General features: G+C 54.9%; 1 protein-coding gene across 2 annotated transcripts in view; it reads left to right on the forward strand.

The window, feature by feature from the left end:
* The window catches only part of TRIM8 (tripartite motif containing 8), a 29,526-nt gene that overhangs the window by 3,636 nt on the left and 4,007 nt on the right, over positions 1-21,883 (forward strand). For both annotated transcript variants that reach the window (XM_030487446.1, XM_030487447.1), the window contains one exon: positions 21,263-21,358. In XM_030487446.1, the coding sequence (XP_030343306.1) occupies positions 21,263-21,358 (96 nt within the window). The remainder of the gene's footprint in view (positions 1-21,262; positions 21,359-21,883) is intronic.

The following is a 21,883-nucleotide window of genomic DNA, read 5'->3' on the forward strand; positions in this document are numbered from 1 at the left end:
TATGTGGCCAGGCACCTCAAGCGTCGGACGGCTGTATCGTAGTGCCGCAGAATTATTTTGTGACCTTGGCCAAATCCCTCGGTACCTCCATCGCCGCGTTATCTTAATTTCCTTTCTCTGCGATGATAAGCTTGTCTCTTCCCTCTGGGCGCGTGGCTCGCTTGGGTGCTGGGGCAATGGAACACGGCCCAAAGCTGGGGATGGCACAAGGATCCTCCCCTGTAGTTGAAGCAGTTCCTCCATGGAGAGGCTGGAGTAGGGAAGAGCCCACAGGAAAAACGCCTGGCAGGTTGCTGGCCCTCCCTGCGTGGCCTTGGCCAGGTCTCTGGCTGAAAGCTGCCCCTTGCCAGCCGGTGCCCGTGTTGGTTCCCGAATTAGGGTGCGTGCGCTCAGCTGGTGACGGCTTCCCGCCTGCGGGAGCCAGGCCCGGATTCCTGGCTGCTTGCTCACCCCGCAGCAGTGAGCCGCTCTTGGAGCATCCCGGGAAAGGAGAGCCGGGGCTGGGGGGTGGATGAGTAACGCTGGGCTCAGGAGGTCCGGGGGAGGCCCCGTTGTGAGAGGTTTGTTCCATGCATGGGTCGCGTTCAGGAAGCCGTTAATTGAGAAATGAGTCAAAGTTTGGAGGCTCAGGGCCCTGCCCTTGGCGCGGGGGACTTGTGAGTGTGGGGGTGACATGAGCCAGTGTGGTTGGGGTGGCCCCATAGCCCAGAGGAGGGACAGGAGCCTGCAAACACGTTCCCCATAAGCTCACCTTCTTTAGCATTCGTGACTGACTCTAATGCTGGCCCACCTCAAAGGGCATCATTCCCAGGTTACGGTCTGATTTGAAGGGGAAAAGGGGCTCAGAACTCCTTGGGGACAGCCCCAGCGCTTTCTCAGCTGTAAGCTGGCAGCTGGGGCAAGAGAGCTCGTGCTGGGCGAAAGGGGCCCAGAGGTGTGTGTCCGCAGGAGGAAGGAGGGTGTCTGTGGAGGGCTCGCTGGAAGCGGAGGTGTGCGCCGGGTGGGTTTGGGGACTGCTCAGCGTTAGGTGCTGCACAAACCTGCAGAGCCCTGCCTCAGAATTGGTTGAACTCCACAGTGCAACCCTAATGCAAACAGTAAATAAAATGTGGTTAATCTTTCTTTCGTGGGCGTATAAAGCGCTTACCTCGCCTTCCCCCCCCGTGAGATGTTTTCTCCTTTGTTTCCTGTTTTTGTAGTGCTTAAAGAGGAGAGGGGAGGGGAAAAAAAAAAAAAAAGCCAACAACCCACCCTCTTTTTTTCTTCTTTTCTTTTTCTTCTTGTCATTCTGTTTGTGTCAAGGTCTCAAAATGAAACATTTTTTCTTCCATCTTTGCCTTTGCTGCCCCAGCCACGTGCCTCCCACCTGCATGGGGGAACCTGCTGTCTCCCCGGTTTGGGGGGACCTGCTTCCAGGGTTGAAAAAGAAAGTTGCTCCAGTGTGAAGTTGATGTGTTGCTGTTTGTTTTATTTTAATTTTTTTCTTCTCATCCAAAAAGGGGAAAAATAGGTTGCTGGGATTGGAGCTCAGGTCAGAAACCAACAGCCAAAGAAAGGGACTCATTCGCAGGTTATTGCCATGTTTGCCTCATCTTTGTGTGGGACATGGTTGGTTGAGGCCGGGTACAGCAGAGCTTGGTTGGGGATGTCCCAGCTGCCTGTCTTCAGCTGGAGGTGCCACCAATGGAAAAGGGCTTGGGTAGAGGCCCTGCTGCTGCTTCTGTTTTGTTTCAGGGGTTGGAGATAGATTTCCCTCTGACCTAGCTTGCAGTGTGTTTTGGAGAAATTGGGAGAACATCTCTCCACGTTCTGAAGGTCTCTGGTGGTTTTGAACATTCAGAGGGAGAAAACATGTTGTGGTGCTGAGACCTGCAGGAAAACATTGGGGATCCTCCTGCAGGCGTGTAGGAGCAGCACCCAGCACTGGCTATGGAGCAGTGCCCGTTTGGCACATCAGAGGGATAGGGACTATGCTTCTGAGTCCATCTGCTGTTGGTGGGTTTGGGCTTGCTTTCTTGGCAGCACCCTGGATAAGGCCAGCTCAGGTGCTTTCTGAAGTATGGGAAAAAGGACAAGTGAACACTTGGTAGGAGCACAGGAAGAGATGAATCTCAAGTCTGTACCAGAAACTCTGATCTTTTGCCAGCGTTGGCTGCCAGCCCCAGTGCAGAGACGGCCCGTGCGCTTTTCCTACCTGTCCCAGCTGATTGCTTCTGCCATTCAAAAGCTTTAGGTCTCTAGAGGGAAAAGACACCAGCTTTTCTTTGCTAGATGGCCCTGATGCTGGAGATACTTTCCTGTTTGAAACAAGTCCCATCTCGCATCCCTGTGCTGCCATCTGTGCCAGGGGTGTTTTGCTGAGACCTATGGAGCCCCACTGGTGGGGAGGCTGGGGTCGGCTTCACCGCCTCGCTCCTGCCTTGAGCTGCTGTAGGTTGTTTTACTCTGAAACAGGTTTGGTAACTTGTGACGGGCTGGATTTTTACAGGCTTACTTATTTTCCAGATGACTTGTTTATGAGGAGCGTGGCACGCAGCGCACTGGAGGCATTGTGAGCACAAGTGCCCAAGTGCTCGAGCGTTAATTTAGCTCTCATGACTGTAGATGGTGTGTGCTGGTGCCTGGCAGGCATTCCCTATGGCACTCTTTGAACACGCTTGGTCCCCAGATGACATTTGCAGTAGGTCCTGTGAAGCTGGAGATGTGCAGGTTCTCTTTGTGCCCTCCATCTGAGCCTCCACCAGCACCCCAGAGCTGAACTGCCAGCCCAACCTAGGGGTTTTGCTCATGCCCATACCCTGGTTCCTGCCTCAGAAGTCTGGTGCTGGGCTCTGGAATGTGACTGATCATTGTGCCCTGGGATGCTGTCAGTCGGTCAAGCCGCTGTGATGAGTAATGACTTCTTGAGCCTTGGGCAGTGGCAGAAATCCCAGCACCCACCTAGCCTCGTGTTCTAGCTCCGTGCCATTCATCACCACCGATCTGTCAGGCTTCTCTGTGCTGTGTTGTTGGGGGCAGCAGGAGATGTCAGTTCAACTGAAGGCTGCCTGTGCCTTCAGTTTGAGAGGTCTCAAACCCATCTGGGTTTGCTGGCCCGTGGCAGCATGTATCATGGCGGTCCCAGGTCTCTGGCTGAACTGGGACAGTCTCCTGCCTCCCCGGGATTGGATTAAGGGCTTTTCCGCATTGCCTTCTTGCTAATGATGCTTGCTTGAGCATTTTCCTTGCCCTTAGCCCATCGGGTTGCCAGTGGTGCTTGCTCTAGACCGTCAGCTGCAAGTTTTCTGTGTAGAGTCAATCTAAGAAGTGACAGCAGAGATGGAGGATGCTGGGAGGCAGCCTGGTGGGTTTGGGTGGGAAGGAGGAGGCTTGCATGGAGGGGACAGGCTTGGTAAAGAAGAGGAGTAGGACAGGGTCTGCAACAGAGAGTTTGCTCTTCCCATGGGATAAAATGCTATGTGGATGGGTGCTGGTGAAGAGTGAGGTGGAAGGAGGAGGGGGAAAGAGAGGTTCATCTGAAGACCTTGAGCTGGTTTGCAAGGAACAGTGGCAAACTGTAGCCCAGGCTTACCCCTGCAGTATATAGGGGTTGGCTCTACTTTGCAGGCAGGCATCTCCAGCCAGACAGCCCAGAGCTTTCTGCCTTGAAGCCCTCCCTCAGTGGTGGCTTTGAATGAGCCCCTGAGACAGGGGTGTCCTGCTCTGGTCTCTGAACCAGGAGGTATAAGCCCAGCTTTGGCTGGCGATGAGGGCTTTAGAAACTTAGCCCAGACCCTCGTTTGATCTAAATCCAACCCGTGATATTTATGTAAGCATCATGTGGCTGCTGGCATGGCGGTGTGCAGCGTGCTGCTGTCCTCAAGCCTGCAAGCACGGCAGAGAAGAAGTAGCAAAGACGTGGACTGCTCTGTGACACCCTGGGCTTTCCTCCACCCTTCAGAGCCTCGTGCCTCGCACGTGGGAGCCTGGGTGAGCCCCTTGAGGAATGCAGGAGTCCTTCCCTTCTCCTCCCCTCGCTCCAGCAAGGCGCTGTCCTCGAGCTCTTCCGTGTGCATGGCCAAGCCTGGTCCTGCCGGAGGGGGGTCCGCAGCCTCTGTGCTGCTCTGGTCTTTGCCTCTGGAGCTGAGGAGTTGCCTCTGTCCCCATCTGAGCGGGGGGGAAGCAGAAGGGGGGCCTGGCGAAGGGGGTGGGAGGAGAAGGCAGATTTCCATGTCTCACAAAGGGCACAAGCGATCAGATTCATGCAACTGCCCAAGAATAAAGAGGCTCTTACAGTGCTGGCTGCCCTGACCTCTCTCCTCTCTGCTCCAGAGGACAGCGTGTGACCACACAGGGATTTCTTAGCTGTGCTTCAGAGGGAGGCAGCGGGTTTTGTATCCCCAGCTCTGTCTGCAGCTTGCCTTGCAGTATGTTGGCCTATTTTTTGCTCGTTACCTATCTGTTTACTGGAAATCTTGGTACATGATGGTAATTTCTTCTCTTTAATTTCATGTAATTGTTTGGGTTTTGGTTTTTTTTTTCCCCTCAATCTGACACTGAAATGGGGCTGAGAGCAGCAGTGCTTCCAGAGCAGGGACAAAAGTAACCAGGAAACACAGGGCAAGAGAGGAGGGATCGACACTGAAACAATGAAATAGCCAAGCAAGGAAAGACTGAATGCTCAATAGCACAAGCCTTTGCAGAAATGCCTGGCTAGTGCAGCATTTTATAATCAGCTTCTGTGCTGGGCTGGCCTGCAACTGTAGTGTGATGGGGGAGGAATGCTTTGAATTAGCTGGATGCCAGAATTAATTCTGTCAGAATTCAAATGTACATGTATGTACGGATTTATAAATAAACACTTGGAGCCAGATTCTTGTTTGCCACGCAGGCTCCGGGGCACAATCCGGCCTGGCTTGACTTGTTTTCTTTAAAAAACTATAAAATGCTATGGGTCTGGGTTAGGTGCTGGTGACTTGGTCAACTTTCTGTGTTTATCAGCAGCCTGTAGGCTCAGGAGGTGCTGGTTTGGTTGGAGTAAGGGGGATGGCTGGGAGGAATCGGAGCTGCTGAGCTTGCCTGTGGTGGTAGCCAGTTTTCTGCAATGAACTGGTAAGGAAGATGGGGCAGGTGCTGGGGGACCAGTGGGGAGGTGTGGAATGATGTCCTGCCCTTCTTTTTCCTCCATGGAAAAAGGATTGATAGAGGCAGCCACCCTTCCTGTATCCAGAGCTACAGCCAGCACACTTGGGAATGGGAGGAAGAGAAGCCTGATCCCAAATACAGAGGGAGGGGTGGTTATTTACAGGCACGAGACTCTGGATGCACGCAAGAGTTTTTACATATGTCCCCCAGATGAACTCAGGAAAGAGGTTCCCAGTCCTGAATCCTTTCTGATAAGGACAGCTTCGGCACGTTCTCGCCAGAGGATCGTGGTTGTCCCTCTTCTGTCTTGTGATTCGCTTGTGATGGTAACATGAGCAAAGTTTCCGGCTCAGAGCAGCCTCCTGCCACTTCGCAGTGGTGCCATCTATGTAACACGCACTCAAAGTCATCTGCTGGGAGGATGTAGCAGAACTGTAAAAAAACCCCGAAACCAACACGGATGAATTTAATTTCTCTGTTGCTTCTCTTCCCCCTACCTGTCCTTCCTCAGTTCCTTGGGGTGTGGATGCTCTGGGGGAGCTGTCCCCAGAGCAGGCTGGGAAGAGCTGAGCTGCGGATGGCTCCAGATGAGGCAGTTGGCAGGGAGTGATGTTCCGGATGGCTGTGTCTCTCTGAAATATGAGTAAACGTTGTCAGACTGTATGATATGGGGCTCGGGGAGGGCTGATCTGCCCTTTCCTCCTGCTACCCTTCCCTCCCTGTGTGGGATCCCCCATTTGCTCGGCATCACCCAGTTTCCTCTCCCTTCCTGGGTGACCTGGAAGCTTCATCCTAGAGCTTTGGAGAAAGGGAAGGAAAATCCCTCATATCCTAATGGAGGCAGTGTTTTCTCTTGCTGTACAACAGCTTAATCCAAACCCTCATTTGAGCCAGTTATTGTGTGGCTTTAAAGCCCCATCTCCTGGAAACTAGTCTCCCACCCCCTTCCCTCCCAGTCGATCCCAGTCGGTGGAGCCGAGCTCCGGGGTTTGGTGCTTGGCCACACGCAGACACAGATCGATCGCGCTGGGGGGCGGGTTGATATTTCTGTGGCAATGGTTTTTATGGCTGGTTGCGGTTGTTGTTGGAGTCGAGGGGGTTGGCGTGCGCTCTAACGGGCTTGTGCGTGTGGCAGGGGGGGAGAGGGGAACGTGATCACGTCCTTCTGCTCATTATCCTCTTGTTAGCAGCGGGGGCTGCATCCCTCTCCCCATCCGAATCCGTGCGGAGCTGCGGTGGGATCTGGTTTTCCCTGCAGGTGAACTCCTCTGTGCTTAGACAAAGGGCTGGGGGGTGCCGGTGCCTCCCTTTGTTCTCCTCCTGTCCTGGTGCACCCGCCTCTGACGGCAAAAAGCCCCTTGAAGCGCGCCTCTCAAATGGATGGAGCGGAATAAATGCGCCGCGAGGTCTCTGTCCCCCTCACAGACCCTTTGGGGATGGGGAAAGGGGGGCACTCCCCCTTCCCTCGGGTATTGTACTAGTGATGGGGGTGGCCGGATCTGAGAGGGAATTACTGCGCTCTCCTGTCACAGCTGCACCGTTGTGGCTGAGGCCCACGAGCCCTCTTTGGGTCAGAGGTGGTTTGGTTGTAGGGGATGGGGATGGGATCTGCCCCCTACAAGGGAATGGGAGCACATCTTAGTGTTGTTTTCCTGCCTCTGCTTGCTGGCATCCTGCATGACAGGGCATCCAGGCAGGGGACTGGAAATAACGCCTTGTGTGTTGTGTGAAGACCACCCCTTGCCAAGCACATCTCCCAAGGGTGTGAGCCCAAGCAGGAAAAGCCATGGTCTGTCCTCCTGCCAAGGATTTTGTAGCATTTTACTTGTAACAGGCAAAAAAAGTCAGTTTAGTCCATGCAACAACCTAAAATCTGGGTAGGGAAGTCAGGGTACTACCCTAAACTAGAGATAAGTGGAGTCAGAAAGTCTGTGGCAGTGCAGGGAAGCAATCCTGGGGACTCAAGCTTTCTTTGCTGGTGGTGATACCTTGCTGATCACAGACCCTGCTAGCAGCCCCCCCACCCAGGCACTTCCTCTCCTGATCCTTCTTGAGGCTGGCTCCTGGCTACTGCTATCAACTGTGAACAAACATGGTACTAATCTCCATTTATCAAAGTGCTTTTGCAGCAATCTGATAATACCAAGGCGACGAGCAAAGCTAAACCTTCCTCTGCATGTTAAGACTGCTCGCTGGAACCTTCCTCAGGAAATGCTCCTCCTTCCCAAAACTCAGAGACCAGCTTTGCAGGAGAGAGAGGGAGATAGGAGGCATCCAAAAAGACAACCTTCACACACACGCTGCACCCAGGAACTGTAGACACAGACATCTGAGAAAACCTTGTGCTTCCCAAAAGGTGGAGGCTCGTGTGTTAGCTTGGGTGAGGAACGCAGGGAGGAGAGCGGGAACCCATGGGGCAGCAGTCCCAGGCATGTCCCATCTATGGGGTGATCATCCTGAATCCCTGCCAGCTGTTTTGCATCCATGGAACCCATCTCTCGTTCTGCCCAGTGGAAGGAGCAGGCATTAAGGTTTTGAAGGTCAAGCAGAAATCAAGAACTGGCCCCAGAGCACAGCTGTGCTAGCTGGCAGGTGAGGAGAAGCCACGATAACTGAGCTAGCAGCCAGGTTTCTTTGTGGGTGCAAGCTCGCCAGGGGACAAGGAGGCACTGTTGTTGGTCCTTCTGCTTTAGAAAATGGCAGCATGGTCACAGCTAGAAATGGCTTCTCTGGTCATACCCTGCATGCTGGCACTGCCTCCTTGATCCTTGTGCAGCTCTTGGCACATCCCATAATGTTTGTGCCTCCACTGCATCCTCTTTAAAAGAGGATAATGAAACTGGAAGGGGGAAGCAGTGCACGCTGGAGGCACCTTGGTCTGCCAGGCTTGATAAAGCACTACTGGTGTGCTGGAGACCTGGAGATTGTTGAGACAGGAGATGAAATGCCAGGTGGGAGAGGGCATCTGGTGAAAGCCACCTCATTCGGGGATGGAAACTGAGCCTCAAATAGGCTCACACAAACCGGCGGGACCAGAGTTGAGCAGAGCAGCTTCCCTGGCTCCCAGGGAGGATGGAGCTGACCGGGGCCTGAGCTGTCGAGCTCTGATCGCAGAGTCAAACCTGGAAGATAAATGATACTTCAGGGGCCTGAGATCAATAATGTCAAAGGCTGGCCCGTAATCAGGTGAGATTAAAAACCAATGACAGGCCTCCTCCTAGGAGCAGAAGTCAGCACATTGAAGGAGAGAAGCAGGGTTTGCTCCTTTACAGTTATTCCCTGGTGGTGCCTGCATCCAAAGCCCACCTTCCTGAGCTGCCCCTGCAACATCAGCAATTCCCCCCTTAATCAACATCGGCCAGATCCCTCGGGTCTTCTATGGCCAGCCCCTCTTCGCTGATCCCTGTGCAGCTGGTCCAGAGCATTCCTGCCCTTGGGACAGTGGCTGAGGTGAAGACAAAAGCAATGCAGCCTGGCACTGGCCATCAGCCGCTTTCGCTGCCGTGGGATATGCTGGGGCTATGGCAGGCAGAGGAGGGGAGGAGAGGCTGAAGCAGGAAGTCACATCGATGCTGTGGGTACCATGATGTGCTCTGTGTTGTAAAAATGCTCAGCTTTGGGGAGCACATTGGGAAAAGGAGTTTGGGAAGTGAGGGCTGCAGATGGCGCTTGACTTTGTCCTGAATATGTTGGGTTTACCTGTATCTGTCCACTGAGGGGTGCCACGAGTGCTGAGCCTCCCGTGGGCAGGAGACAGGTGGGGTGTGTGGTTGTGCCTGTTTTGAGGGCACTGCTGTTGGAGCTTGTCACAGAGGTGGCTTTTCCCCTGGGTGAGCATTGGGCAGGGAACTGTGGCTCCGTGTTCAGCTCAAGTGTGCTTCCCCTGGTCGCAGCAGCCACAGTCTGGCTGAGGTGGAGAAGATGGAATTGATTTATTCGGAGGAACAAATTAAGATAAACTTGAGTCCCTTTTTTCTGTGCATCCTTAAAGGGTGGCATGCTCTGCTGCAGCTCTGCAGGGCAACACTGGGGCTCCTGTGAAGGGCACTGGGAAATAGGATGTTGCCTCTCTTTCCTGAGCGCAAGGGCGATTAAAGGAGAAGGGGCTGTGCCATCTCTTGCTGCTGCCCCTCTGCGCACATGGGGAGCTGGAGATGTGGCTTGCCTTTGCCCCGGGCTCCTCTTCCCCTTCCTCCCTGCTCCTCCACCCCTTCCCTGCCAGGAAGCCTGGCCTTTGTGTGAAGTGATACCTCCTGACATCAGCCGGGCATTGCAATTTCCTCCGCAGCAGGGAGGGTGAGCGCACAAGGAGAGGAGTGCTGTGCTCCCCAAGGGGTGCCATACGGTCCTGGCCTTGCTGGAGCGTGGGGAGGCTGTGTGCCCTGATGGGATGCTCCAGGGAGGTGGTTGCCCTCAGCCCCACCAGTGTGGTGGTTTGGCAGAGCTTTGCCTGTTTGTGCTGCTCTGCGTGAAAGCACCGCGCCAGTGCATTGCTTCTTGCTGCCTGTGACTGATGGCTTCGGTGGCATCTTTATTGGACGCCTCTAGGGATATATATCTAGGGATGTATTGGACGCCTCTTGGGCTCTATATTGCTGACGCTTGGGCAGTGCTGGCTCCAGGGTCTTGCTCTGGAGTCAGTGACCTAGAAGCAGAGGGGCTTACAGCAAGGCAGGAGCAGGGCTGACATCTCCTACACCTCAGCCCTGGGAGCATCTTGCTGTCCATGTAGACACGTCACTTTGGCAAGGGCAGGGCACAGCTCAGCCGCGAGGGGCTTTGCGGGGTCCAGGCTCTTGGCTGCTGCTTGGAAAGGGGCTAATGCAACACATGGGAATTGGCCAAGCACCTGCCAACAAGAAGCCGTGGCTGGCGCCTTGCCAGGAGCTTGGGGCCTTGCGTCTCTTTAATTCAAGACGTGTTCACGGGCGGATGGCGTTTTGCATCTGGCTGGCTGGAAACTACAGGTCCCAGCATGCTCTCTCCTGTGTCACCTGGCTGCCGAGCTCCAGCAGGAGCGCGGTGCCACAGGGATCATAGTCTTGGTGCTCACTGCTGCGGGGTTGTGCTGCCGTGGAGAAGGGCTCTGGTTCAGCATCGCTGGGCAGAGCCGGGCTGCAAAACACAGGGCTGGTCTCTGCCTCCTGCTTTCATATCCTCCCACCACCCACTTGCTTGATGCAAGACCAGGTTGGCCTTTTCATGTCACCAGGCTGGGGAGCGGATCTGGTCCTATTCTTACTCGTTTGCAATGTAAATATTTTGGTCCCGAGTACGTTGCTGGGAGCTGTGTGTCACATTGAGGAGCATGATTCATTCATGCTGTTGCTGCTCGGAGCACAATGAGGCAGCCTTGGGACCGGTCCCAAAGATTTCCTGTGATCGCGGCTGGTGGGGAATTCGGGACGTCACGTTTGAGTAAGTCAGAGCCCTCTCCGCGCGATTCCTGCAAGCCACACGTACTGTGCCGTGCCCAATGTGCCCAGCGTGGCAAGCCTGCATGTTCAGGACTTGCCACCCCCAAAATGCAGTGGGTGCAGGTGACTCGCATTTCTGGAGAGGGGAAGAACGGAGAAGAAAGCTGAGCTCCGGCTTTTGCCTTCCCCAGCATGTGGAAAGGGTTGCAGGGTGTAAGGCTTTGTGCCTGGTCCCAGCCAGCCTAACGAATAAAGGTACAAAGCAATTCGAGTTCAAACCCTGCTGCACATCAAGTCTTGGGGGAGGCCCCGGCAGAGTTTCCCTGGTGGGGCCAGCACTGCACGAGCATCCCTGTGTGTTTTAGAGGGACATGGGACAACCCAAGGCGGGACGCTGGGCGGATGGGCCAGAGCAGTGGAAGACACCCATCCATCCCTTGCTTCCACTGGTGGTGCTCTGCTGCCACATGGGACTTTTGCTCTCCCATATGGGTCACTGGTGCAGGAGGGGCTGCACTCTCCACCCTGCGTCTGGCTCCCTCCGTCTCTCTGTGTGTCGCTTCGTCCTCCCCACGCCGCTGAGAGCCAGGTGTGGGCTCTGCAGCGCCCGGATTCGTTCTGGTATCCTTCGTTAGACACTGTTTGTTCATGCTGCATTTTTCTTTTTGCTGGCTTGTTTGGACACGCACTGGTACATTCATGGCGCTCAGGCAGTAACGTGAGTCTCTTTCCCATTAGGAAAGGGGCCAGGATTTGGGGGGGCTGGGAGGGCAGCTTAAGTAGTAGTTTCTGAGATATTTCCTTCTGCCGCCACACCCTGCATGAAAGAGCAATATCCGTGGCTTCAGCTGCTATCGCAAGGCTCTGAACGTCTCTCTTTTAATATAGATTGGTATCATTTTGCATTTTAAAGTAAAAACACGCTGCAAGCTGCAGACAGCTGTCGGTTGGCAGCTTTGTTTGAACATCTGGTATTGCTGGGCTGCTGTTCAGCGCAATCTAACTATGGGATTCATAAAGATTATAATCCGGGCTTTCAGATTCTCAACAGCCGCCTCGCAAAGAAAGATGGGGGGAGAGAGAACACCCAGCGGGGAGGTGGCTGAGGGGTCCTCGGCGTTCAGCACGTTGTGGTCGTGGTTGGTCCCCTCTTGGGTGCAGAGGAGTGGATGGGCTCGCTGTGTGTCGCCCTGCCTGCCCGCAGGTGCTGATGGGCTGCTTCCAGCCTGCGAAGCGCCGGGCACTGGGGAGCTGTGGAAGTGCAAAGTTCTCTTTTTATTTTTTCTTTTCCTCCTTTTCCTCCCTTTTCTTTATTTTTTTCCAGCTTGTGTGCTGAATCCCATTGAGTCTCATGCTCCCCTGGGTGGTGTCTGGTGCTGGCGAGCTGGAGCAGCAGATTCTGCTGAGGCTTTTGGTAGATGTTTGTAACACTTGTCTGCAGCAGCAGGACTTGGTTTCTTTTCCTTTAAAGTAAGTGATGGAGGAGCCAAGGCTCAGAGTAAACATCTCAGCACGTCAAAACCTCGTTTCCAAGAGAAATGGAGTCCCTTTTTCCTTGAAGCAGCCAAAAGGTTGAGATAGCCACCTCTGTGAGCCCCATCCATCCCTCTGTGAGTCAGGCACTTTCCTTGGCACCTCTGAGAATTAAGCAGCCTCTAAGCCCCGAACGGGTTTTATAAATCTTGTTAGTCGATCTGCATTTTTGCAGAGCTCTTTGAATCCAGCCTATTGACGCATAAGTCACCTTGACTTTCCACAAGGCTTTGACTCCCAACTCACTTTCAGGCTCCATTTGTCAGTTGGAGGTGCACACAAAAGAAGTCCCCCCTTATCTTTATTAGAAGAAAAAAAAAAAGGCTGCCTGGAGAAATGTAGCTGCACTCTAGTTGGTGCAAGCCAATAACAGAGGTGCATATAAACCTGTTCTGCCCTTGTTTGTGTTGATTTAACTTACCAGTACAAATTAAAATAGCCTTGAGTGGTTGGAAGTTTAACTAGATCAGTTGGAAGGGGGGGGGGGAAAATAAAATCATGGCCTTTAAATGAAAGCAGGGTTTTCTTTGTAGTGCTGCCTGAGTCTGGAGAGGGACTTTGTGCTGCCTGCACAGCCAAATCCCTTGTCTCTGGGTCACCAAATGAGCTGGTGATGGGGCACATGGCTGCACGTCATTGCCTTTGCACTTACCAGCGCGTGTGGGTATCGCTGTGGCTGCTCTGTTCCTTGGTGGTATGAATTCCCCCCAAAACCTGCTTGTGCATCCACATCCTCAAGCCAGGCTCCCTCCAGAATTAAGGGGGTAGGAATCTGAAGGGGCTGTTGTTCAGAGCTCAGGTCTTCTCATGGCAGGGCTGAACCATGGCGGGTGTGCAGTGGAGGTCTTTGGGCAGGGGAGAGACAGCTCAGCCTGCAATGGGAGGAAGGGTGGAAGAGGCTGGCTGTGTTTCACCCTTGCAGGGAGAAGGCTCTGAGATCACTGGATCTTGAATCCAAGATGTGTATTTGGAAGAGGGAGTGAGGGTTTCTCAATCTTGCAGGGGCTGCAGATGGGGTAGGTTTGCTGCCAGGCGATGGGAGTGGGTCTTTGCAGAATGGCTGCTTTTGAAGGCAAAGCATCCCGCCAGCCACAGTCTGGGGACGACTGAACAACTGGCTGGGACCCTGAGATTGCAGCATGTTGGGAAGATCTTGGGATTCAACAGAGCTAGATGAGGCTGGGACAGCAGCAGATTGAGGCAGGATTGGGGATGCTGCCAAAGCCTGTTCATTTTTTTGTGGGGTTATGGAAGGAGCAGCTCACAGATGATATGTCAGAGCAACAGGACTTGTGTGAGGAGCAGGAGTTTGTGATTCAACTGAGTCAGCAATGAACAACGTCCCATTGCTGCCCAGATTGCCACCACTGGAGCTGGCAGAACACTTGTAAGAGCCAGTTCAGGGAGACGGTCCAGCTGAAAAGAGTTTAATCTTTTTACTGGCTTAATTTCTCAGCTGGATCGGTGGTCAGGAAGGGGCAGATGTATGAAAACAGAGACAGGAGAGGAAGGAAAGGAGGTTAGGGCCCCTGCAGCATCCATGTAAATTGATTGAAACCTTCAAGAAACCACAAGCACGGAATGCACTGAAGGTGGAAAGGGCAGGACTTCTTACATGACCTCTTAGGCCCCCAAAAATGTGAAGTCAGGTGAATCCTAGTCAGTGTAGCTTCAGGGCCCACATTTTCTCTTCTGGCATGGCAGGGAGGAAGCACAAGGCGATGTTGGTCAGTGGGGCCAGATGTGTTCCAGGTGTTGGTGTCAGTCTGAGGTGCCGAGTGGCTGGAAATGGTTGCTCAAGACACTTGCATCTGGGTGTCTGAAACTTTGTGGGATGTCGCAAACCCCTGTGCTTTCCCGGCGTGCCCTGGTGCTCGGAGCCAGTTGCTCAAAGGGCATTTGGTGCTGGGTCGTGCTGGGCAGGGTGAGCTTGTGCTGGGGCCTGCAGCCAGAGCCCCGTGCCAGAGGTGGCAGCAGGGTGAAAGCAAGCACTGATTTATAAGCAGCCCCAAACCAGGATATTTTCCCCCCTAAAACCAAAAGAGGTGGAGAAAAGAGCTCCTCCTTCACATCCCTGATGGTGGAGAAGATGCAGACCTTGTCCTTCATAAACACAGATCTGAGCGCTGTGACTGCTGCTGGCTCCCAGGTGAAGGCAGCCTGGACTGTCCTCCCTTCCCACAAGCTGGCCAGGGAGTGCTGCTGGCCGTGTCTGCGGACAGGCCTGGGTGGGATCTCCTCTCCCTCCCTTCCCAGCAGAGAGAAGAGATTCCTTGAGCTCCTTGGTGCCCGAGGGCCTGGTTGCGCCTGCAGCCGCAGCCCAGCCACTCTCAGAGCTGGTCTCTCCATCTTGGTCCTGCACCACCCAAAAGCATCTGCTGTCCCTGTGCTGCCGGGACAGTGTGGGAGCGTGCTTTCCCTATCCGGGTGCAGATCCAGGGCAGGAAGCAGCTGTGCCAGCCAAAGGCATGGGCATTACCAAGGCTCATGTCTGTCCTGTGGATTCTGCAGCATCAGTTGGGACTCGCCTGTCTGCATGCTTGGCATGGAAACCAGCTCCTCCAACCCCGTATTCATCTTCCAGGTGTGTTTCCAGCTCCTTTCTTTCTCTCCTCCCCATGCTGTGAGTGAGTCTTGAGCCCCAGGTCCAGCAGAGGTGGTTCACTCTGTTTCCACCACCGCCTGTTGCGCTTTGCATGGGGGCAGCTTGTCTGACACTGGCCCATGATCAACACAGCCTCCAACACATTCCAAAAGTGGCTTTGGTGTTCGGGGTGCGTCTGTTTTGGGGTCACATCACCCATCCTGGACACCAGGCATCAGGAAGACTCCTGCCTTCAGGACTTGCAGGTTTGCTGGCCCAGAGACGATGCTTCTGTAGCCGCTGGCCTTGTCTCCCTACTTCTAAATCTCCTTTATCCCCCTTTTCCCCTGGAAGTAGATCTTCATTCCTACTCAGAGGATATGGAAAGCAGTGGCAGCTAGGCCATGGCTTGAAGTTCAAGTCGGAAAACCACAGATAGAGCCCTGGCCTCCTTCCCTCATTTGTGCAAGAGGCACAGCCGCAAGTAACCCCCACAGCAATGGGGAGCAGGGTGGAACAGAGAGGGCTGGGGAGGCAAATTAACATCCTCAAGGTCCTTCTGAAGGTCGCTTTCCGACAGAGAATAGGTCCCCATTTCCTGGCCTCCAGAAATCCTGCTGCTGGCCCCTCACAACACAATGCCTTGTATTTTCCTTTTGCTAACGAGTTCTTCCTTTCTGCAGGGTGTAAACAAGGTGCAGAGCTGTCCTAGGCTGCGGGCACCAGCACAGCCCCGCAGTGGTCCAGGGTCTGGTGGTACGAGGCCATGCAGAGAAGCATGATCTGCCATGACCACTGTCCTACGGTGCCGCAGGGACAAGGGCCAACCTGAATGCTGCCAAGCAGGCAAAAAGTCATGGTTCAGGGGGAGCATCCATCTGCTGTAGGGATGCCCTGTGCCCTAACACCAGTATGTCAGAAGTGGGACATGGGGCTTTGCCTCTAGGGTAGCCAATGGAGATGGGACATGGGGCTTAGCCTGGTGGTTTTTCCTCCCCACATGCTGGGAAATGTTTGGAGACCAGGCAGCATCTCTCAGGGAGATGGGGACAGGCAGGAGGAGGCATCTCCACCCAGCCCTGCGTGAGAACAGGGTGGAGAGCTGCTCTTGCGAGAGGCACCCTGCATCCTGTTCCCCCAAGCCAGCACCGAATATTTGGCCTCCAGCCCTTTCTATGAAGTGCCAGCTCTCCTGGTGCTCAGGGGGTCCCCTCGATGCTAGCAAGGGGGTCTCTGATGCTCATGTGGTGCATGGTTGCTGCTCCCATACCTTCCTAGCAAGGGCAGCTATTAATATCCCGGAGGCTGTTCCCCTCCCCTCTTCCTTCCCCTGCTGGGGATAAACCAGCCCAATCTGCACAGGGAGCACCGTGAGAAAAGCCAAACCCTGGAGCAGCGTGTGTGTGCTCTGTGCTGGCTGGAGGAGGCAAGGCCTCCTGCTCCGGCCAGGGACCTCCTCTCCTGCCCTGGTGCTTACTGTAAGTGTGTGCAAGATGAAACCCCAACCAGAAAACATTTCCTTCCTGTCCCTGTAAGCGGATCAGCCTCCTGTGAGTGCCGTGGGGGCTGTGGGGAGTTGAAAGAGGTGATTTTGCCTGGGTCTGGTCAGCAGAACACATTGTGGGGGAGCAGGACGGATGCTCCAGGAGGGTTGAGCTGTGAGGACTGGTCCTTTCAGGCTGTGATGGTGCAGGATCTCATGGTTTGAGGTTCTGGTTTGGGGGGGCACTGGCGTGCCGTGCCCTAGAGCTGCGTGGTGTCGAGGTGCTGGTGTGTTATCAGGTGTGGGATGCTTTCAGGAGATGTGAGAATAGCTCATTGTGTGGGTTTTTATCAGAAAACGGGCTCAGGAGCAGGAAGCCTGTGAGGTGTGGGGAGGCAAAAGGTTGTGCTTGCCTCCTCGGTCCAGGGCTTTTGCTGCATTAACATTCAGTCGCTGTGACTTCAGGCCCGTCTCCAGCGACGTGCCGGGACACGGGTCTCAATGGGGGCCCTTGATCCCAGTCCTTGGGCTGAGCTGCAGGTGTCTGGAGCCATTCCCACAACAGGCATCTGCCCTTTGTGGCTTCCTCGCTCCCGTTCCACCTTCCTTCTCCTCCTCGCCCTTCCTCCCCCTTGTGCTCGGAGCTGCTCCCTCCGTTCTGGCTTTCCGGTGGCTGCAAACAATGTCCTTATTCACTCAGTGACTGGGATTTGGCGGCGAGGGGAAGGCCCGGGCACAGAGGAGAAGGAAGGAGGGAGGCAGAGAAGCTAGCATGCCTGCCCTGGGCCAGCTGTGGTTAAAGGCACTCTGTGGGGCAGTCTGCCTTTCTGCTCCCCCCAGTTTCCTATGGGAACAAGGGCTGTGTGCTCTCGTCATTTGTCCACCTGCCCTCTGTAGTACCCTCCAAACTCCTGGCTTGGTTTCAGCCCAGTTTGTTGGGAATTAGCATCTTGCAGGTGTCCCACAGGTTGATGTGTGAGACATGGTTGCTTTTGCTGGGAGAACGTCCCTGCAGGATGCACAGCGCATGTTAGACATCAGAGGAGCTGCACGGGCTTCCTTTACCTCATGAACACAGAAAGGGTTTTCTCTGCTCCAGCTCTCATTTAAAGCCAGAGCTGCTCGGCAGGGCGAGGGGCTCCTCTCTGGCTCTGGGGCAGCTGCCAGGCTCCTTCCTGAGACCGGTGAGAGTCAGGCAGGGTCTGGCCAGCACCCGAGCCCCTGGGGAAGGGGTTCTGCGGGCTCTCCCCTGCCAGCTTTCCCTGCGAGGCACACAAGGACCATTCTTGGAACAGGCGAAACCTTGGGGCACATCATGGGATTTTGCTGCCCCAGCGCCAGCCCCAGGGCCATGGGCTGCTGTGGAGTTTAAGGGGGGACAAGAGGAGTGCTTTGCTCCAGGCAGGGCAGGGGTGTAGTGCACTGTTATCATGGGCTCAGCAGCAACCACAGACTTAGCCCTGTCCTTTGGGAGAGGACAGTGGTGAGACCAGCCTAAAAAAAGCCATGGAGACATCTTGCCTGCAGATTTCTTCCTGCCTGGGAGGTCTCGGGAGGGTGTGAGCTCCTTCCCACACCCCAGTGCCCCCCTTTGCAGTGGGGGGTTGCAGGGCTGGCTGAGCTGGACCGGTGTGTGTAACACAGCCAACACTTGTGGGGCTGCAGACTGATGATGGCTCTAGGATGAGGAGCCCAGATGCCCTGTACTGCCTGAGCTGCTAAACTCTGGCTGCAAGCATTCAGTCTTGCAGAAGTTCTGCTCTCTTGGGGCAGCCCTGTCCCCCAGCAGACATCCCTCATCCCCTGCCTGCAGGTGGAATGAGACCTTGCAGTGCTCACTTTACTTCCCATAGAAATGATCCTCTGGGTAACATTCCCCTGCCAGCACGTGACCTCTGCACCCCAAACCCTCCCAACTGGCCACAATTACTCCCCAGGATTCACCCCGTTCCGGTGGCAGTGGGGCTCCTGATCAGCGAGCAGGGGACAGTTTCTCCTTCCACCTTCGGTGGCCCTGCTCCTGCACAGGGTTGATGGCCATGGTGTGTTTGCAGAGGGCCCTGCTAACCTCCTCTTAGGGCTTAGCCTTCCCCCACTCATGTTTTTCCATGAGGAGTGGGGGGATTACTTGCAACTCCAGCCGAATAAAGTGGTGTCCAGCAACTAGCCCCTCTCACTGGGGCTGGACCAGCCTCTTACCCTGGCCGCAGATTAACTTATTAATGAATTAGATGAGTTCCCTCTCGGCTGCTGTTGGAATACAGAGCGTTTTTAACAGCCGTTTTGCAAACTGGCGGCGTCTCGGTAAAGACAAACTGGGATCACAGAGTCGCTCGGAGCCCGGGAAGGGCGCCTGTACGGAGGGAGCTGCATTTCTCTCAGCATCAAGGTCATGCATGAAATATGAGAAATTACCCTGAGAAATTCTGATCCTGGAGGAGGAGTTCATGACTTCAGAAATACCAGATTTGGGAGGGGATGGAAGGGGAAGGGATATATTTTCCTTTTCAAAATACCTAAGGAATTTAGCCTGTGCTGCGGAGACAATGAGATTTCGCCCCTCAGTGCCAGAAGGGGTAATTCAGACCCATGTGTCTTGTTAAGGTTTCGGTTGCTGTGGGTGAAAAGCCCTCCCATCCCGCTGCAATCCCAGGCATGTACGGGTTTTAAATCGCCCTAAAATCAAGAGAGTAGCTCAAATGTGAGATTTAAAGGAAACACTTCATGTCCTCTATTCTCTCCGATTTCTATGGCTGTAGATTAGATTTTGGCCACTTTTTTCCAGCTGTGAGGGGCTATTAAATTAACTTACATGTATAGAAAGTTCCTTATAGATATTTTTATGTACATTTTTGTGATTTCACATAATTGTATGATTCCAGGAGCGGAGCGCCCTGGGGTTTGTTACAAAACACAAAGGTTGGCAGCTCTGCCACGGCAGCTGCAGGGCGGTGGGAAGGGGACGATGGTACGTGCATGTCTGGCGCTGTTGGGTCTGTCCCTCGCACTGGTCGGGCTGGCAGGGTGGCCTCTGCCCGCCTGGCTTCTGCCACTGATGGGAAACCCTGCTTTCTCCCACGAGACCATCCCAGCAGCATCGGGGCAAAGAGCAGGGGTGACCTCAGGGCAGCTCCGTGTCGGATGCCTGATGCCGGAGTGGGATGGGGGTCTGGCCTCTGTGCCCAGCGAGCCATCATGCTTGGATCCTGTCCCACATTCTTGCCCAGCCCTGCCCCAGCTGGCATCTGGGGGATGCGGGCTGGGGACCTGGCTGCACCCAGGGCCCCGCCACACTCAGCCATCCTCCCGGTGGGCTGGTGCGGGGTGGGTCTGGCTGCTCCTGGTGGAGACGGGGAGTCTCTGCCGGCAGGGAGGGAGGCGTAGGGAAGGGCTCGGTGCAAAGGTTTGCCGTGTCTTTTGGCTCTCCAGCTTGGGGAGCAGGAAACTGAGCCTGCGCTGCAAGATCTGCCCCGGCTCCCGGGCTCCATCAGCCTCCTGCATGCAGGGATGCGGGAATGCATATCCTTCCCTGGAGCAGGCGGCTTTCCCATCGGTTGACTCTGATTTCGGTGGGGAAATTCCAGCCTGCGGATGCTGGAGCAGGATCCAGAGCGAGGTGTGCTGTGCTCCGCGCCAGGGGGATGTTGCAAACCCTGTTTTGAACCAGCGGTGCTTGGGAGCAGGTTGTGTTGGCATGCACCTGCCTGCATTGCTGCCGGAGCAGGTTGCTGCCCACTGTAGAATGACTCTTTTATGATGAAAATAAGAGATTTTTACTATATGCATCAAACCTTTCTCCATGCAGACACTCCCATCTATTCAGCTGGTCTTAAACACAGCAGCAGCAATGCACTTGGATGCTTGCGGGCCCTCGTCTTTCTGTACGCATGTGCCACCAAACATCCCCTCGTGCCTGGGGGTCTCTTACAGCCCCTCGGACCCTGTTTCAGTGAACGTGCTGTCTGTGTGTCCATGTGCATGGGGGGGTGCACACATGAGGGCACCGGGCAGCACGTGGAGTCCAAGTGGGAAGCTGGAGGTCTTTTAGCTCCTCATTATTATCAGTGGTAGGAGCCCCGTGGCAGCAAGGTGTCCAAGACCTTAAGGAAAACAACAGGAAGGAGGAGGCTTCACATTCCTGCTCCCAAATTGAGTTGGAGGTGACAGCCTTTCCCTGCAACACAATTAATCCCGGCAGCGCCTGTGCCGCCCTCCCCCTCCCGCCTCGTCCAGGAATTAATTACTTGATTATAAATCCCCGAGCGACGGTTTATAATAGCAATAATCCCCTCGAAATTCATCCTTGCTGCCGGTTTCTTCCCATCTCGCCCCCATCGTTGTGTCTCTAATGCCATGTGTCTGTGCCGGGTGAAGCCCTTCTCCTCACCGCGCTGGTGCCGTGGCTTGTCCCCGGGATAACCGCAGGGGGAGGGAATCTGGAGTTGATTTTAGAGGGTGTTTTGGGAAGCTCTGCTCCTGCTCACAGGGATGGAACCGTTCTCTCATGGAAGGCATGCAGGAGCGAGGCGCTCATGCTGATAGCAGGGGAATAAGGTTTTGTCCCAGTTATTAGGCTGATGGCCCAGGCCCAGCCCCGAGGAATGGGGGCCGGGGGCTGGCAGCGTGGTGGGGGGAGGCCCTGTTCCTCCTCTCTCTGTCCCTCCCGATTACACTGATGCTGGCTCTAGGGCTTGTCACGGAGGCAGGGAAGGCAGAAAGGATTTGGCATAGCATACAGGGGTGTGAGGGGGGCGGCCGTGTCTGCAGGAGCCTGCTGGCGATGGGTGATGGGCCTCAAAACGGTGCTGCCATAGTGGCAGATTTGCTCTCTGTGCCCCCCCCAAACCAAACCCCAGTGACTGTGCTGCAGAAAGTTACCCAAGGGGTTGCCCCCATCCAGGGGACCCAGATCAAGGTCCAGCAGCCCAGCACACGCAGCCCCACAGTGTGGCCATTGAAATGGCAATATTCCCACCTCCATCAGCCACGCTTGGGCTTTCAGCTCAGCAATGGCACGTCCCGAACTACATGGGCAGAGGCAGTGCGGGCAGCACCACAGCTTCCTGGTGTGTGTGGCCGCTGGGCTCTAACCACTGCTCCTCTCTCCCATCATCTCTGCAGAAGATGCTGATGAAGCAGCAGGACCGCCTGGAGGAGCGGGAGCAAGACATTGAAGAGCAGCTCTACAAGCTGGAATCGGACAAGCGGCTGGTCGAGGTAACTGGTGCTTCACCCTGCCGCAGCCAGCCCCAGGGACTATCACTCCATGGGGTGATGGGGACAGGCTCCAGGGGTATAGGGGCCAGGCTGGCAGGGAGGAGGGTGGACATGCAGGAGATGAGCGGCTGGACAGACCTGCTGTTCCCATTCCAGACATGGAAGTCATCCTTTTGGGGGGAAAAAATGTGTGGGGGGCTGCCCTACAGCCTCATGGATCCTAGGGTGAGTTGGGAAGCAAGGAACAAGGCTGTCCTTACCTGTCAGATGGCCCACCAAACTCTCAGCTCAGCACAGACTTCTTGGCTTCATCCCAGGCAGCAGGGGAGGGTCTGGAAGTGGGAAATCCCTGAATAAATCACTGAAATACCCAGGAGGTGGAAGAGATGTAAGTGAGTGTTTTGCTGGGACATGGGTAAAACAAGATCAGCTTGCAGTCCTTAAAGCCCCACGGCCTCCCAGAGCATGGAGGGAAGGGCTCTGGGGCATGATGTCCCCAGCCTGGGGCGGGGATGGGAATGGGAA

This window comes from Strigops habroptila, chromosome 5, assembly GCF_004027225.2.
Source record: "Strigops habroptila isolate Jane chromosome 5, bStrHab1.2.pri, whole genome shotgun sequence".
Taxonomy (NCBI): domain Eukaryota; kingdom Metazoa; phylum Chordata; class Aves; order Psittaciformes; family Psittacidae; genus Strigops; species Strigops habroptila.